At 42.2% G+C, this 17,428-nt stretch overlaps 1 protein-coding gene across 8 annotated transcripts in view; it reads left to right on the top strand.

Moving 5' to 3' along the window:
• Positions 1–17,428, top strand: part of DST (dystonin) — a 414,275-nt gene that overhangs the window by 322,548 nt on the left and 74,299 nt on the right. For all 8 annotated transcript variants that reach the window (XM_084889121.1, XM_084889116.1, XM_084889120.1 and 5 more), the window contains 2 exons: positions 15,091–15,252; positions 16,784–16,954. In XM_084889121.1, coding sequence (XP_084745247.1) covers positions 15,091–15,252; positions 16,784–16,954 — 333 coding nt within the window. The remainder of the gene's footprint in view (positions 1–15,090; positions 15,253–16,783; positions 16,955–17,428) is intronic.

The following is a 17,428-nucleotide window of genomic DNA, read 5'->3' as shown; positions in this document are numbered from 1 at the left end:
CCCTCCCCCCATTATGGTTATTTGCTGTTTATAAAGTGCCTTAGAAGCCCCGTACCTTCAGGGCTTAAACATCTTGATTCTGAATTTAGATCTTGATTCTTAAAGTGAAGAAAATTATCTACTGTTGACATTACTTTCTTCATTACTCCATCAAACTTCCATATTTCTGATTTGCAACATGGAGACTTCCTATTAAAGGATTCTGTGTGAGAAAAGCCAAGCTTTGTGGCGATTGCTGCCTCTCAGCCTGGGGGACGAGCTTGAGGAGGGGTGAGTCTCCTCAGAGAGAACATCGGGCTTTTCTGAAGAACTCAGGCAAAACTTGAAAGCATAAGTGACAGTAACCAAGCTGTCTTTTTACTCAGGAAATTTAAGCATGCTTAGTGCCTTAGTGAAACATTTTCATTTCTCTAGATTTTATGTAAATTTGTATTGAAAAACAAACAAATGAGTTTCTTCATTTCTCTCCACTACTTCAACTATCTGTAAGAAAATGGGCAAAAATGGAGCTGCTGCCTGAGGGTGGTGGGAAATGTGGCTCTCCATGGAGAGAATTGTTTTGAAAGTGAGAAAAAGCAAGAAACAGGAGTCCTCTCACCACTACACTGAAAGTGTTTTGCAAATGGAAAAGTACTAAATTTAGCATCATTACCATCAGTGGTTACAGAGATTGTTGTATTCGATTGTGAAGAAAAACAAACCACTTAGGGTGCTACGTCAGTCTGTTCCCTGGTATCTTCAGAGGGAGTTGATTGGTTTTAATGACATTCACTAATAAAAAAATATAATGGTATACCACCAATGTCTTGAGACCCAGTGATTCAACTAAAAGTTTCCAAGTGGACAGATCATCTGCATTTAATATAGTCCAGTGCCCTGGCCAGTGTGCCTCAGTGGTAAAGCATTGGCCTGTGCACCAAAAGGTCATGGGTTTGATTCCCAGTCAAGGGCATGTACCTGGGTTGCAGGTTTGATTCCTGGCCCCCACTGGGGGCATGTGCAGGAGGCAACCAATTGATGTGTCTCTCTCACATCAACGTTTTAGCTCTCTCTCTCTCTTCTCCTCCCTCCCTTCCACTTTCTTTTTAAAAAAAAAAAAAATCCTTGGGTGAAGATTAACAAAACAAACTAATGTAAAAAAGAGTATTATTATGGTAAATAATTTGGTAATTTATATATTCACTAGTTCTGTTTATTTGTGTGTGTGTGTGTGTGTGTGTGTGTGTGTGTGTGTGTACACGCGGGCCTGCGTGCTCTAGAAAAGGAGCATTGACCACAGTTAACACTGATGTGTCAAGCCTTTTTCTAAATAACTCTCTTTAATCCTGTTAACAATCAGGAGAGGTGGGTGCTGTTATTATCCCCATTTTATTCTAAGGAAGCTGAGATCCAGAGAGTTTCTGTGACTTGCCCAAGGTCACACATGCAGTGAGCGTGAGAGCCTGGATGTTTATCACATTGCACATCTGTGATTTTTTCTGGGAGATGTTCAGATCCGCTTTGCTGTAACCTAATTTGGCGGCCTGAGTAACCAGCCATTGTTCATTTGAATCCAAAGCATCTGATACATCCACTGGAGGAACGTGTTTTATAACAGGCTGCCCTGAGAACATGAGATAAATATGTATGAAATTGTCTTAGAAACTGATACGTTGATGCTGTGATGGTGATGGTGGTGATTGCCACCACCAGGAGAAATCAGACCTTTCATTGTCTTGGTGATTATATCTTAAGTGATAAATTAGTTTACAATTTAGATCTTAATTTAGTTACTGTTGGGCATAGACATTAAGTGGAATGATTTGTATTAAGTGAAAAACCAGTAGTTTGCTTAAAAATAGCAAACTACTAGTTATTCTGATTTCTAAAAATAGAACAGAAAAGCACTGAAGTTACTGTGTTTTTAAAGTCTATTTTTCTTTTAGACTTCAAAATATTTTTCCCCATTACTCTTTTTGGTAGATTTAGCCTCGACTAATGTCACAAATAAAATCTTACAATAATTTTTAATAATAAAAAAATAAACTACCTTTAGAGTTGGACTAAAACTTAAATAATAGCTATTACCCAGTTACTCAGTATGGAGTGCCTTTTATTTGCTAGTAACTTAATGGATTATTCAAAGTAGGTAGGACAGACTTTCTCTGCTACCATTATCTCCCTCCCCCAAATTCAACCTAAGAAATAACAGTTAATATCCTTGAAAGGACAAAATTAACTCATGTTTAAGATACCAACCCAGACATAATGATTAAAAATAAATGCTCTTCTGAACCACATGTCCTAACTCACTGTCAGCAAAAACTATTCCAAGTGTCAAAAATAGATTGGTGTTACCTTTTGAGTTAGCTTCAAGTTTTTAAACTATTGTGATTGTGTAAGTTCAATTTGCCATAGGTTTTTCTACTTCTAAGTATTAGTCATTGGACTAAAATGTGTGACATGCGAGGTGTTTTCTGTTACTGTTGGTAACGCACAGTACCATCTTCCTATTTACACTTTGCTCTTATTACATTAGATTGTTTGCACACTTTCGTAAATTCTGAGGCAGAAAGTCTAAAAGTCCTTTGGGGTTCCCCCTATCCCTACCTCCTGTTGAAAACTCCTAGGTCAAGATTATCTTCAAATCGAAGCTACATTATTAAGTAATATTAATGTTTCCACATTTTTTTTTTTTTTTTTTTATTTATCAAAGACATATGTAGCCAACTATATACAAGGAACATGTCCTGGCAGTTCTTATGATGTCATCAGCAGCCAATCAGACTTTCTCATTATCATGAAGTAATCATTATCACCATATTGATTTGATTTAATTTCAATGAAGATCAAAGAAATTTGATGTTTTACCACACATGTACTGTCACATTGTAGCTAAATATACACCCCTCCCCACTTCTATTTAGGCCATGGTAAAAAGTCTCCGCTCAGAACCTGCTTACTGTTTATTTCTGCCCCAAGAGCAATTCATTTTGTCCCCACATAAAAACACATCGCTGGTGCAAGTCTGACTGAGCCAGAGATTCCTCCCCCGCCCCAAAATGAAAATAGCATTACACAGAGCAGAGAATTTTTGAAGCCAAGTTGAAACCACAAAGACCAAGACACATACCTAATTAAACTGTAATAAATTTTCTCTGGTCCAGGTGAAGACACTGTTTAACCCCGGCAGCATTATTTGAATCCTGGCTGAACTAAAATGCCGGGTGTCATGAGGTGGAGAAGCCAGGTAATTTCAGCACTGTTTGTAAATACTTTTGCTGAAATGCAAATAGCTTTTAAAGACACTTATTAAATGATTTTAAAACAACCTCTGTGATGTCACCATATATATATATATATATATATATATATATATATATATATATATATATTTTTTTTTTAATATATGTTATTGATTTTTTTACAGAGAGGAAGGGAGAGGGACAGAGAGCTAGAAACATTGATGAGAGAGAAATAGCTATCAGCTGCCTCCTGCACACCCCCTACTGGGAATGTGCCCACAACCAAGGCACATAGCCCTGACCAGAATTGAACCTGGCACCCTTCAGTCCACAGGCCGATGCTCTATCCACTGAGCCAAACTGGTTAGGGTGATATCACCATATTTTTAAAGATAACACTGTCCAAAAAATGCTTTAATAGCGGTTTTTAAGTGTGCCCATATTGTTATATACAGGCAGGCCCATGATGTATTGCTCTCCATTTTTGTTGAGAGCAGGGGGAAATTAAATAGAGCTGTTGCAGAAGAGGTTTCCTGTTGGGGGGAGGGCGGGATTCTTACTTGGCTGGATTTTTTTGTTTGTTTGTTTGTTTGTTTGTTTGTTTGTTAATGAGAGTATATTAGCAAGGAAGCTGTGTGATACCCCCCTCTGTTATTTTTAAAGGTGAAAATATGTTCCCTACAGAAACTGCAACTTGATACCTGGGCTTTAGAGGAAGGTCACATTATTTAATCAGCTACATCCAAGCAGCACATAAGATTCTGGGAAGAAGGAATATCACAGGTGATGGGCTAGAGAGAGCCCCACCGAAGCAGAGACCACACGAAGCTACTGAGAGTTGGAGCCAGTCCTCTCCGTAGTATTACTAACACCTCATATTGTCACCTGCACAGCGTAGGCCTGACACGTGGGTGCCCTCTTTCCTACATCACACGGGAATATCCCATACTGCTCCAAAAGCCTTGTCCAAAGGGCACCCGGCAACGTGGGTCCTTTTTCCATGTTTGCTGCTGATTAATGCTGCGACTCTCCATGTTACATAGCCTATCTTAACTTCTTTTACTTAATTAATACTGGGGCATGAAAACAGGTGGTTCTAAGGGCAGTTCCAACCGGAGGTTTTATAACAGGATTTTCTTTAAAAAAATTTTTTTAAGCTGTTGTTAACAGGATAATCCTGTATTACCAATGGAAAGTGATCCCCTGAAAAGCATCCAAATGTATTACCTACCGTCATTATCACAGGCCCCCTTAGATAAAAAGGATACTTAGGAAATGAACTTAACTAATGTGGAAAGTTGCTTAAAGGTGTGTCTATGTCGGTGTGTGTGTGAGAGGGACAGAGAAGATTTTGCTTTGTTGTTAATTTGATAGGTTTTTTGTTTTATTTTTTAAAATATTTATGTAGGTCTCCACTCATTCATGAAATTATAGCCCAGGGTAGCCAGATGCTGGGATTGTAAATGAAGTAAAAAGCTTTTGGAGCTGTGCAAGAACTAGGATACCAGAGAAAATGTCTGCGCTCACAGACTGTTCCGTACATATCTTTGTGTTAATTTCGAGATTACTTATTTCTTTTGTCAGTGTTTTAACATGAAAAGTGTTTTCAGATTCTCTTTTTGTTAATCTGAAGGAAATTAAATGGGATCTTTACTATGTATATTAGTTTTGTTTGCTGGATGGCTTTTTAAAAATCAATTTTAGCCGAAACTGGTTTGGCTCAGTGGATAGAGCACATGTGTCAAACACAAGGCCCGCGGGCCAAATCCAGCCCGCCAGGCCTTGCAATGTGGCCCGCACCGCGCTGTCATCACTGCACTCCGCTGTCAGTTTATGACATTGTCAGTTTATGACTGTTCAGTAAACCATTCGGCCCGCGATTTAGGCTGGATTTTAGATTTTGGCCCCTTCTCTGATTGAGTTCAACACCCCTAGGATAGAGCGTCAGCTCGCAGACTCAAGGGGTCCCTGGTTCGATTCCGGTCAAGGGCATGTACATTGGTTGTGGGCACATCCCCAGTGGGGTTGTGCAGGAGGCAGCTGATCGATGTTTCTCTCTCATCAATGTTTCTAACTTTCTATCCCTCTCTCTTCCTCTCCGTAAAAAATCAATAAAATATATTTTTTAAAAAATCAATTTTAGAAGTTATATATGCACATGTGCATATATTTTAATTAATAATTACCCATAGAATTATTTTGTGTTATAGACAATGTTTTTTATCCACCATCATCTGAAGATGGGGGGAAAACATAGTCTTAGTAGTATTGTAGTAACTTATAGGGAGAATAGCAAGTGCTTATTAAAGCCTAGAGGCTCAGTACTCAAAATTTGTGCATGGGTAGGGTCCCTAGTGGCTGTCAGCTAGGGTCTCCCTTTTGGGGCCTTCCTTTGTTTCATGCCACTCCCTCATCCCCCCTGGTGATCAGCACACATCTAACTCCCGGTTGGTTGAACTCCCACCAATGGGGACAATTTTCATATTAGCCTTTTATTATATAAAACTATTATAGAGGCCCAGTGTACAAATTCGTGTATGGGGGGCATCCGGGAGGATCAGGCTGGGCCCACTGTGGGGAGGGGCCATGGATGGTTGGTTGTCTGACCCCACCCCTGGTCCAGGTTGGGCGCTGGGGGGGAGAGGGAGAGGGGGCAATCAGGTCAGGGCCAGTCAGGTAGAGGGGCTGCAGGGGGTTGGTGGACTGGCTCTGCCCCTGATGGAGCGACTGATCGGGGGCAGGGCCGACCAGAGGGAAGAACCATGAGCGGTTGGCCTGCTGGCCCCACCCCTGGTCAAACTCCCCTTTGAACTCCTAGTCAAACTCCCGGTCAAGGGGATGATTTGCATATTAGCCTTTTATTATATAGGATATTTTCCATCAAGATCAGACAATGAATCCATTAAGAGGTTCTGAATTTGTTTGCTTTTGTGATGGAGTCTAAATAGCCTACTTTTTATAAAATATAAGAATTTTCCACTGAAATATTAAGTAGCTATTGTATATTCATCTGATGGTTATCTTCATAAACCCTTTTAGCCATTTGTGAGGAAGTGTATTAGTTTGAAAACTAAAAATATAGGATGTTTTCAGTTTTCATTAGCAAATGGCCTATCAGAATTAGAAAGAATAAGAGAAATTGTTGCTCCTAAGGCATATTTTTATACTCACAGCAAAAAACACACAGATATCTCTTGTTTGGCTTCTAATCCAGATTTCAGGAGCTATTGCCAGTAGGATACTTTTGTCAGTTTTCATGAATAATGTTGCATTTATTCACACAAACCTTTTCCCCCTTATTACACATTGAATTTCTTAATAATTCCACTCTTTCAGCTTTAAATCCTACATCTTTCAGTTGATAAAATTAGCCTTTTAACTTTTCTGTGAAGTACAATGTTGTACTTAGTGCTAAGATTTTTAAGGGAATTCCTTTTTGAAAGATTTATCTTAACTTTGGAAATATCACCAAAATGAGCAAATGCTCTGTTTTTCCATATAATTTAACTAGAGGCCCAAAGCACAAAGATTTGTGCAAGAATGGGCTTCCTTCCCCTGGCTGCCGGCAGCGCCTTTGCTCTGGCCAGAGCTGCCTTTCCGCCTTCCCACACTGCCCAGAGGCCTGGAGGGGCTGGAGTGGTGTGGTACACCTGTGCTGTCGCCATGGTGATGACACAAACATCCTGCCCCGCCCCCATCCTCCTGCCTGAGTATGTAAATTAACCTGGCATATTTATTGGGTTGATTTGCATACTCACTCCTGATTGGCTGGTGGGTGTTGTGAAGGTACAGTCAATTTGCATGTTACTCTTTTATTAGGTAAATTAGTATTTGCATACTTTTCCAAGATCATCTTGCCTTAGAAGTTACTATAGCTAGATCCCATCTATTGTAGTAGGCTATGTAAAGTAAGTAATGTATTGAGAAAATTTAGCTTTGTATGAAATAATAGTGTTGGCAGTTTTTCAGAAAAACTTTGGTCATTTTATTCATTGTGTATTTCTCTAATGAAAATGTGAGAGATCTAGCTATCATGATTAATAATGAACACAATTTATTATATCTTGATTTTTATTAACATCAGATACAATAATATTTAAAGTAGCTGTGTAAACCAAGTTTGGGAGGGAAAGATAAACCAGTCCAATTCTGTTCTAAATATAAGTTCTTTCATGTTATCTAGATATGTCTTTGGAATATGGTTTCAAGTAATAAGATATGTGTGTGGGTGTGTGTGTGTGTGTGTACTGCTGTCATAAATATCAGTATAATAGTGCACATTTTAACTTGAATCAGAATGTATTAGGATTATCACTTACAGAATTAGTCAAAATCAGTTTAATAAATAGGAATCTAGTTGCTCAGTAAATAGCATATACTTAAACATAATCAACTAGAGGATTTTTTCATAGCACTTCCTACTTCCAAACTGTGTTCTGTCACTCAGATTTTCCATTGTAAGGACAGTGCCACTTCATCCCCCTGTCTCAGTGTCTGCCAGTGCTGGCCATGGGGTTTGGCAGATAGTGAGCACTGTTTGATGAATGGTTGAACTTATGAATGAATTACCTTTGTAGTTTTTAAAATGTACTGTCCACCTCAAATGTGAGGTTACACATTGCTCTTCTTATCGAACTAATGATTCAGAGTTGGAATGTAAGGTGACTGAGCTAGGGCCATTCTTATGAGAAGTTCTCAGAGTATTTAGAGAAAGGCACTCATTCACATTTCATGGAAACTTCACTGTTGTATTAATATCGCCATGAATAAGTAGTTTTTCAGGCTTACCTGTCACGATAGTGGCCTGTGGGCCCCGTCTGCTGTGGCTCAATGTTTAGAGTGTTGGCCCTCGAATCCAGAGGTCTCCCGTTAGATTCCTGGTCAAGGGCATGTACCTGGACTGCAGATTCAGTCACGGGGAAATACATCCTCAGCTAAGGATTAACAACAACAAGAAAGATAGTGGCAATTGGGACTAACTTCGTCTCTCTTAATTCCTGGCCTAGTGCTCAGCCCACTGCCAGACATGGTAATGTGTGTGCACGTTTTTCTTTTTCTTATTGTCAGCACCTCAGAGCAGCCTGGTGCTCTAACACCTCAGGATCTAGTGCTTGTTGAAATATTTCCCTTCTTGTTTATGAAAAATGGGCATTGAATTGATAGTGTGATATTGATGGGTATTTTTAAATATATTTTTTCATCTGGATGACTTGTATCTAATAATGTTGAATAGGTGTGCTTACTTATAGAGTCTGGTTATGCACAGATTTTTGAAAAAGATTTAATTTTTAGGTTTGTAAAAACAGTTTTGGAGTTGTTTTCTCAGTAAAGGAACAAAAGTTCTGTCCGATGTCTTTTCTGTAAAAGTTTGAGAAAACATAAGGTTGTTTTTACCAGCGCTACCTTCTTCACTTGGGATCAGTGCAGTTTTATGTACAAATTATTATCTTGTGAGACTGAGAAAAGATAGTCTGCCCTCACCTATTACTCTATCTGCTAATCTGGCAATGTTGCTTATTTTGTAAAATAAAGGATGGGTAGATTGTATTTTATCTAAATAGGAGTATTAGTCCCCCTCCCCCCAGGGCTGTGGCCTGGTTTGCTGAATTTATTTTCCAACAGTATTTTAAGAGCGTGTTTGTTCAGTAGATAAAAATCTGTGCATGTGATTTTGTTTATGAAATATCTGGAGTCACTTACTGCCCTTGATCTGTTAACCTCAAGAGGGCTGCATGGTTATTAGTAACTACTAATATTCATGTCAGCGGTGCTCAGGGCGCCCTGCCACGGGGATAATTTACTCTGCAGAACGGTTAGACTGGAACTTGGGCTTTTTTTTAAAAAAGGAATGACACAACACTCTGACTTCAAAGCGATCCGCCCTTCGCACGGGGCAGATACTAACCCGGAGTCTTGCAACTGTGTGAGGGAGTGGCTTCAGCAGAAGGGTGGGGATCTGTTAGCTCTTTTTCAACCCATTTAATATTCAAATGAGCACCGGCCTTTCCACCTCTGCGAGCCCTTCCTCTCTCTCCCTTCCTGCTCGGAGCTAGGTGGTGCGCTCTGGGCGACTCCGAACCCGAGCTGCCCCACTCTCCCCAGCGGGTCTGATCTGCGCTGATGTCACCAGCAAGCTGTTGCACGGCAGCCTCCCGGCCTCTAGGTTCCTCCCCCTGAAGCTGCCGCTGCCCCGGCTCGGAGAGAGGGGCGAGGAGTCAAAGACACGATGACTGCGGAGTGAAGGCACAGGCGGGCTTGGCAGCCGAGGAGGAGCGGCGGGAGCTGCGCGCCCGGAGCGCTCGGCGGGCGGAGGGACCGGGAGCCGATGTTGCCCCCAGGGAGTGAGGCCGGTCCCGGGAGCGCCCCGGCTCGGGAGGATGCCCGCCCCGCCGCCGCCGCCGGGGGCCCTGCTGCCCTGAGGAGCTGGGGACCGGGGACAGCGCCGGAGCTCCCTGCCGGGGCTCCCCTTCTGCCTCCGCCCCCCACCCCCCTGCCTCTCCGCAGCTGCAGCTAAAATGCAAGGCGACCTGCGGCCGCCCCGGGTCAGTGTCCGAGGCTGAGACCGTGCTCCCGGCTGGAATGGGAATGACGCTGCCTGTGCCTTAGAGGGACCTCGGAGCTCTTCCTCGCTGCTTGCAACTGCCTCATGCAACTGCCTCAGGTGGAATACGCCTTCCGAAGGAGCATCAGATAAGACTCTGGAAACTGGCGCTTTTTTCTTTTTTTCTTTTAAAGGAGAGTTTCTAGAACACCATGCTTTCTAAACTGTTTACTTTAAACAGTCGCTGGATTGTCCCGGCCCGGCTGTCCAAAAGTCGAATTTTCTCTCCCCCTGCCCCTCCTTTGGGTAGTTCTGATTAGCCTCAAAGAAGCTTAATATGGGAAGAAAAACTGCCTTTTGAATCCAGATTATTTATAGCTACTTACCCCGCCCCCCAAAAAAAAAAAGGCAAAAGAAAAATTTTAACTTTCTTGCAACCTTAGACTGATTTTTTTTTCTCGGAAGATGTGTTCTGTGCCTTGATCTGACAATAGTACGTGGTCCTCGTGTTTGTCTTTTAAGTCTCTGAAGCATGGTTTATTTATATAGGGGATGGAGCTGTGTAAGCCGTCTTTAAGTGGATTTACAGTTAACCAGAGCGCTGCCTAAATTAGCATTTAGCCCGCTGAAATGCTTGCTCCCTTGGAAATTTTTAATCTGGAAATCTCGGATGCAAAATTAGACTAAAAAAGGGAAACGAACTGACAATGGAATGTTCTGACTGTTTGAGCCACTGTTGAGTGTATGTTTGTTGTTGTTTTTCTGTTGTTTTTGGAGTTATGTGAAAGGGAACTGTGGGGCTGGGGGTCGGTTGGTTAAGTGGTTTCTGCTCCGTGTTCTTGATGCACTTTATTTTTTTAGAATCATTCTAAAAACGACCAGCTACAAGGATAGTTGCATGTAGACTGATGCACTGATGATGACCTTAACCACCTCATAGATTATGACACACATTATTTGAGCATGTGTCTTTATGCCAGAGACACTGTATAGTTAGTTCTGGACAGAGGTATCCCTTTTTCGAGAGATGCTTTGCCTTATGTCTTAATTTCTGTCTCAAGAGCTGCAGTATTTGCTTTAACTTTCTGTAAGATGGGGAAGCCACTCAGCAGACCAGACTGTTTACGTCAGAATCCCCCGTGTGTAGGGAAGGGTGAGGAGGAGGAGGACCTGAACATCGAAGACTGTTATGTCCCACAGCGGTCCATCTATGACACCGTCAGGCTAAACGAACAGATAGACTCGGGTTCAAAAGGCAGCCTGGCTTCCAGGCATTTCGGAGACCGGACTTTGCCCTACAGTCACAGGACACTGGATGTTAGTTCTCTATGCTCCAACGGTGCCCTGGCTTCTTCCAACGTGTTTGAGCTGAGGGGCCGGGAGGCTCACACCCTCGATGAAAAGATGATCTTCGATGCGCTCAAACTCAACAGCGACATCATCCGAACCACGGGGCTGCCCAAAGCCAAGTCTCACGCCGAAAAGAAAGAGCATCGACGGTCCTGGCGGATGTTTGTCCCGGCCAATTTTATGGATTATGCAAACAAAAGCGAAAGCTCCTTTGTTGAACCTGCTGATGTGTCCCAGGCTGTTGGCAAGGCCAGCAAGGGCAGGTGGGGGACGAACTCCCTCACGTCGGAGGACGACGACTCTGGCTTGTGCAGCCCTCCGGCCGAGAGGGAAGAAAAACAGGCCATTTTAACCGGGGACCAGTCACAGATCAGAAGCTTTTCTTCTGCCGAAGACATTCATGTAGCGGAACAGCATGCACCCTTGCTTCCTGCCCACCCCGTTAGCGAACAGAAAGTCCCCTTGCTTTCCTGTAGAAGCGCCCGCCCTGATGAGAGCTTCCAAATGGTTTTACGTGGCGTGTCTCCCCTGGAGCAAACCACTGGTGTGGATGGTCGGAGGGAAATCCCGGGTGAACACTGCTGCCTGCAGGATGATTGGGGGGAGACCTCTGTGAAGGGTGACCCGTTAATGAGAGATGGAGAAGATGAGCGTATCTCTAACCCAGGAGGAGAAGGGAAAACCTATGGACCGGGAGAATTCCCCATCACAGCAGAGAGCGGGGAGTGTGTGGCAGGTTCTCCTGAGGATTTGGGGCTCTCTCATTTAGATTTGGGGGGAAATCACGTAGATGGTGGAGGCAGAAGCTTGGAAGAAAACGAGTCCCTGTTACCACGATGCGATTCAGAAGAATCGAACCCTCCACCTAAAGAAGAAGTGGAGGCCCCTCCTTCTGCCCAGGAGACAGAGATGGCCCGTACGAAATGCTCCCCGAAATTCAGAGCTGCGAGAAAGAAAGGTCCCCGAAAAACCAGGGCCCGGGCAGGCGTATTGGACACGGTCTGTAATGGCTTTCCGTCAGTTCAGGTAACTCAGGGAAACGGGACGCCCCGCCCCTCCAAATTGTGTGCTTCTGTTCCCAAGTGGTCACTGGTGTTTCCTCTGGGGGTGGGGCCGACGAGTGCCCCCCGAGGTGCCAGGTATTGACAAGTGGATCATCACTGCAAAAGAATTGGGTGGGGTTTTGCGGGAATGATTGCTCCCAGCTGCCCAGAGTCCTGCTATTGGTTGTGCAGCTGGTGGCTGTGTGCCATCACTCAGAATGCCTCCACTGTGAATTTATGTGAACATTCAGCTTTTACACAAATTGTGGTTTAAGACACTGCCATTTAGGGGCAGTAGCACTGGATTTATTAAGCTTGAACAGGCTTAGTCATGAAGGTACAAACACAACATTATATTGTTGTGGTCTGCGAAGTACTCCACTCGAATTAAGGACGTCTTAAAATGTGCTGCGAGTTTCCCCCCAGTAGCTCTGCCTGTGGAAGCAGAGAAGTTGCATTGTGCTGTAGTTTGCAGCCCGGACAGCTAGCGTCTGACTCCCTGTGAGTGGTGAGTGAGGTAGGAGAGGGAAGGGTGCAGCCCCGTAATCAGCAGAGGTTGCTGGTCAGGCCTGTAATTTTTTTCTTCCCACTTAGACTGAAGTTCGGTTATTTTGGTAGTTTTTTTTTCTGAGCTCTTCTGGTAAACTTTGCCTCAGAGGTAATTTAACTTTATTTTAAGCTTCTCTGTGTGTGTGTGCTTATGGACTAGATGAGGGAGAAAGTCTCCCTGGATAAGTATTTTGCTACCACGGAGAGATAAGGGATTTGGACAGTTTCAGAAAAGTTTCTCTTCTCAGTCCATGAAATGATTGCTCGAGTCAGCGATGCCCTTTCCCGGAGCATGCTTTAAACGACATGCTAGTGTAAAAGCTTGGCTAAGTACATTTCTATGCAAAGGATCTTACAGTTTATTGGTAGAAAGTAATGAGGCTCTTAGGAGTGCATAGGATCTTTAGTAGTTAACTTTTATAACCCTTCATGTATTTTTGTAGTGCTTCAGAAAATTACCACAGACTCACCTAGCCCTACTCTGATAGGCACTCTAAAATTAATTTCTTTCAAACCAAGGTAAGAAAGAGATTAAGGCCATTTACTGCAACATTATATTAGGGTGCACTTTTTTTTTTTTTTTTGTCCTGGAAATTATCTGAGAGGGAGAATAGAACTTTTCCCTGAATCCTTATGTACCAGACGAGTTCTTGGGCTTAAGAATGTAGCAGTCCCTCCTCCTGTGTGTCTGTGTGTGTGTGTGTGTGTGTGTGTGTGGTCAAACATATCCACAGCGATTCATAGGAGTAGTAACTTAGAAAGTGGTATGGAAAAGAAATAGAATCATAATACAGCACCAAACTCTATTTTTACCACCTTGTCTCAACTTTCCAATGCCTTATTAAGGAAATGTATGCCTTTTAAAAACTTACGAAAGCTTGTGTTTTTGTTCCTCAGTGACTTGGGGAATTCTTATAATTTGTTTGATTATGTGACTATGGTATTGTTATACAGAGACAGTTCTCCAGTGTGGAAATTGTCTATATGGGAGGGGAACTCTGGAGGAAATGACCATTTATTTGTTTGCTGTTCCTTAATGTACTCAAATCATACAATAACACGAAGTAGCCTGCTTTTGGGGCCTTGGCCAGAGTCTAGAAAGTTTGTCTCCTGCAGCCTCTGTATCTTTCACAATTGTTTTCCACGCTGTGCCTGAATTTCATCTTAAGTACTGTTTTGGTATTTGCCTTTGTTATGCTTCATATGTTCTGCTTAACTGTTTGTTCACTTGGGCTATTGATATATTTGTATAGTGCCCTACAGTATAACAGCTCAGAACACCAAACCTTGTCTCACCTTAATATCTTAGCTGGAACTTTCCTTTCTGAGTTAAATTTACTTACTTTCTTTATGACATCCTTTAACTTCTGTATTAAAAAACATTTATATTGTCTATGAACATGTTGATCTATTCCCCACCCCACAGTTAGAATTATCTATTTAGGGGTTATATCATTCATTCTAAGACAATATTATTTTTCTATACTGATGTTTATTTGGCAAATAATCATCACATGCAGTATTGGATGTCAGGTACTATGGGAGGTCCAGGGCATGAAACTATTATAAGGAAAAGAGAACTTTCTGCTTCCATGGAGCTTGCATTTTGCTCTAACACATTAGCTCTTTGGACAGTTATGGGCAGGCAACCGGGGACCATAAGTTGAATGGGAGGAGGAGTTGGGTTTCGGGGGGCAGTTCTGGACAGCTGATGACAGGGGAGGCCGTGATTAAAGCATAACCACAGTTGCTGTGCTGGTGGTATGTGTGATCAGGCCCAGGAGTGAGGTCTACATGCCTCCTGCAAGCCTATTGGCATCTTGATAGACATTGAGGGGGCTAGATGTTTAGGGATACTTACTACTGCAGTGCTTGCCAAAGCCACTTTTTCTTTTCCTATCCCTGTATTTTGGCCCATTTGGCAAGTCATAGATTAGCATCGTGGATCACTTTATCATCTTGTCAGTGATTCATCAAACTTCAATTCCAGCTAACAGCAGGCATTCTTAAAGAATGCCTGTAAGAGCCCTTGCCCAGTAAATAGGTTCATCTTGGACCCATCTTATCATTTTGTTCATTAGCATTTTTCATACATTTTTATACTATAGTTAAATTGAAATGATAGGAAATTTCTAGTGCTATGATAATGAAACAATAAAGAGAGGACATGCACTGTTTTCTTGGGTTTATAGGTAATCTGATTAAATGTACTTAGACTATTGTTTTGTATTCACGACTCTTATTAATAAGGTTGTTATGATACAAATACGCAACAAAAATTATCTTTATCTCTAGTGATTGATATCCAATCACTGAATAAATGTTTATATTTGGTGGTTATTAGGTCATATAACTCATATGATTATTGCTCTTCCAACTGCAGGTATTCCAAAAAGAAGAGATTGAATCCTTGCAGGTTAAACAGCAAGATGTCAACTGGTTGGGCCAGGGCCTTATTCAGAGCGCTGCGAACAGCACCAGCACCCAAGCTTTGGAGCAGGACCTGGACGATGTCAATGCCAGGTGGAAGACTCTCAATAAGAAGGTAACTTTGCCTTCCCCTTCCCCGTCCTTTCTGTTTGATATCAGTCACCAGCATTTGTTGTGACCACAGTTCATATTTACAGTAGCCAGACTTCCCTAAACACGTCCACTTTTTTTATATTGCTGTAAACTGGATGGCGCAGACTCCAGTGCCTACAGGGCTTGTGAGGAAGCAGAAGCGAAAGCAGCCAGCTGGAGGAAACAGGGCCTCTCCCTGTCATTATCTTGACTTTGATAAAGACACAATAGTGCAGGTGTAATAACAGGTGGCCATGACACTGTCCTGTGTTGAGAGACCTCATGCACCTTTAAAGGTACAGTAACCACTTAGCTCCAGCAACACATTGCCTTCTGAGGTTCTACGCTCACTGTTGCCAAAGAGTATATTTGCTTTCAAGGAACTTGGGAAAATCTAACTTTTTTAGTGAAATCTTCTAACTTTCAAACGTTAGCAACAAATTTCACCGTCTAATAGGTCACACTGTGCGAGTGAAAGCAACTATGCCAGTCTGTCTGCCCTGGACTAAGGGTTGCCACCCTCCTGATAGACCATTAGCAGCAAATACTATTTTATGTATAAGGTAGAGATCCCCACCTTTTAAAAAATACCCATGTGGGAAATAACGCTCTGATATCTTAAGGAGATAATGCTGACCCACAATAGCAGATCTTCCCATGGCATAAATTACCAGAAAATTGTGATTCGATGCAGTGCCTGTCAGGTGGTGGTGGTGATGGTTTGCACACAAATTTTGCTGCATTGAAATCTTAAGCATCGCCAGGTCTCAAACCCACATTTATCATTCTTTGAAGTCGGATTCATATTGTAGTGCACTTTGAACACAATTGGAATGCAGTGTCAGATGAAAATATATTCCATGGTGCTTAAAATATCTTGCCAACTACTTCTTTAGTACAAAAAGGAGATCTATGAGAAGGGCAGTAGGGTATTGTAGGACCCAGAGATTCCATTTACCAAAAGACAAAGGCCCTGGTCAGTTAAATAAGGACTCAGAGCTTGGAGCCAGCAGAATTTAATGGGATACTTTATAGTTATTTTGCCTAGCAAAACAAGAATTCTCATTCTCTCTGTTATAATCATTATTTTAAAATCATAGTCTTTTTTTAAAATCATTATCCCTGATATGCATCAGTAGGAAATAAAAAAAAAATGAATCCCAAGGATACTAATAAAAGTGACTAATGCATTGTTTCTTTCAGCAGCCTGAAAATACTTCAATCATTCATTGCTAATCATAAATGCATTGGATATTTCCAAAATCACAAAGGTTTTTTCTTTTACATTGACTGTTTATGATGGTAGCCTTCTCTTCTTGGCTTATTTGCTAAAGTTTGATGCTATTCTACCCCCCAACCCGTCCATTGTCTATGCTTTGGGTAGACTTTAAATGAAAAGGAAAAGAAAATTTGGGACCAAATAGGAAGATAAACATGAAAAGTGGTGGCCGGTAGGCAATTGCATTGTTTACCATTAAGCTAGTAAATAAGTGGGACCAACTGGCACTTTGCAGGTGGCTCAACGAGCCGCCCAGCTGCAGGAGGCCCTGCTGCACTGCGGGAGGTTCCAGGATGCCTTGGAGTCCCTGCTCAGCTGGATGGTAGACACCGAGGAGCTTGTGGCCAATCAGAAGCCACCATCGGCTGAGTTCAAAGTGGTGAAGGCCCAGATACAAGAGCAAAAGGTAAGTCAGTGATGCTTCTGGATTGTGTTTCCTGTGCCACATTAATAATGAAACTCTATTTATATTAATAGGTTATCTTAGCTAACTGGTTGTTGATGTTCTAGACATTATTTTGTTGTCCACTTAACAAATACTTATGGAACCATGTGCCTCGGATCAAGGCATTGTTCTGGGTGTTGGAGCTACATCACCAAATAAAAAAAGATAAAATTTCCTCACCGAGTTTACGGTTTTGTGGGGCAGGAGGAACAGGGAGAGAGAAACAATAAAACAAATAAGTAAATTGTGATAAGTGAAGCGGGCATGAGATATAAAAATTAGAAAGTGATAACAAGAATGAGGGACAGGAAACGCTAGAGTAAAGGGTGTGTGTGTGTGTGTGTGTGTGTGTGTGTACGTGAGCAGTTTTAAATAGAGAAGTCAGGGAAGAAGGGGACTTTGGACAGAAGTGTCACTGTTCCTTTATATATTAGG

The sequence above is a fragment of the Pipistrellus hanaki genome, assembly GCF_964339955.1.
Source record: "Pipistrellus hanaki genome assembly, chromosome: 7".
Taxonomy (NCBI): Eukaryota; Metazoa; Chordata; class Mammalia; order Chiroptera; family Vespertilionidae; genus Pipistrellus; species Pipistrellus hanaki.
The sequence above is the reverse complement of the archived record's forward strand: the minus strand, read 5'-3'. Positions and strand labels throughout refer to the sequence as shown.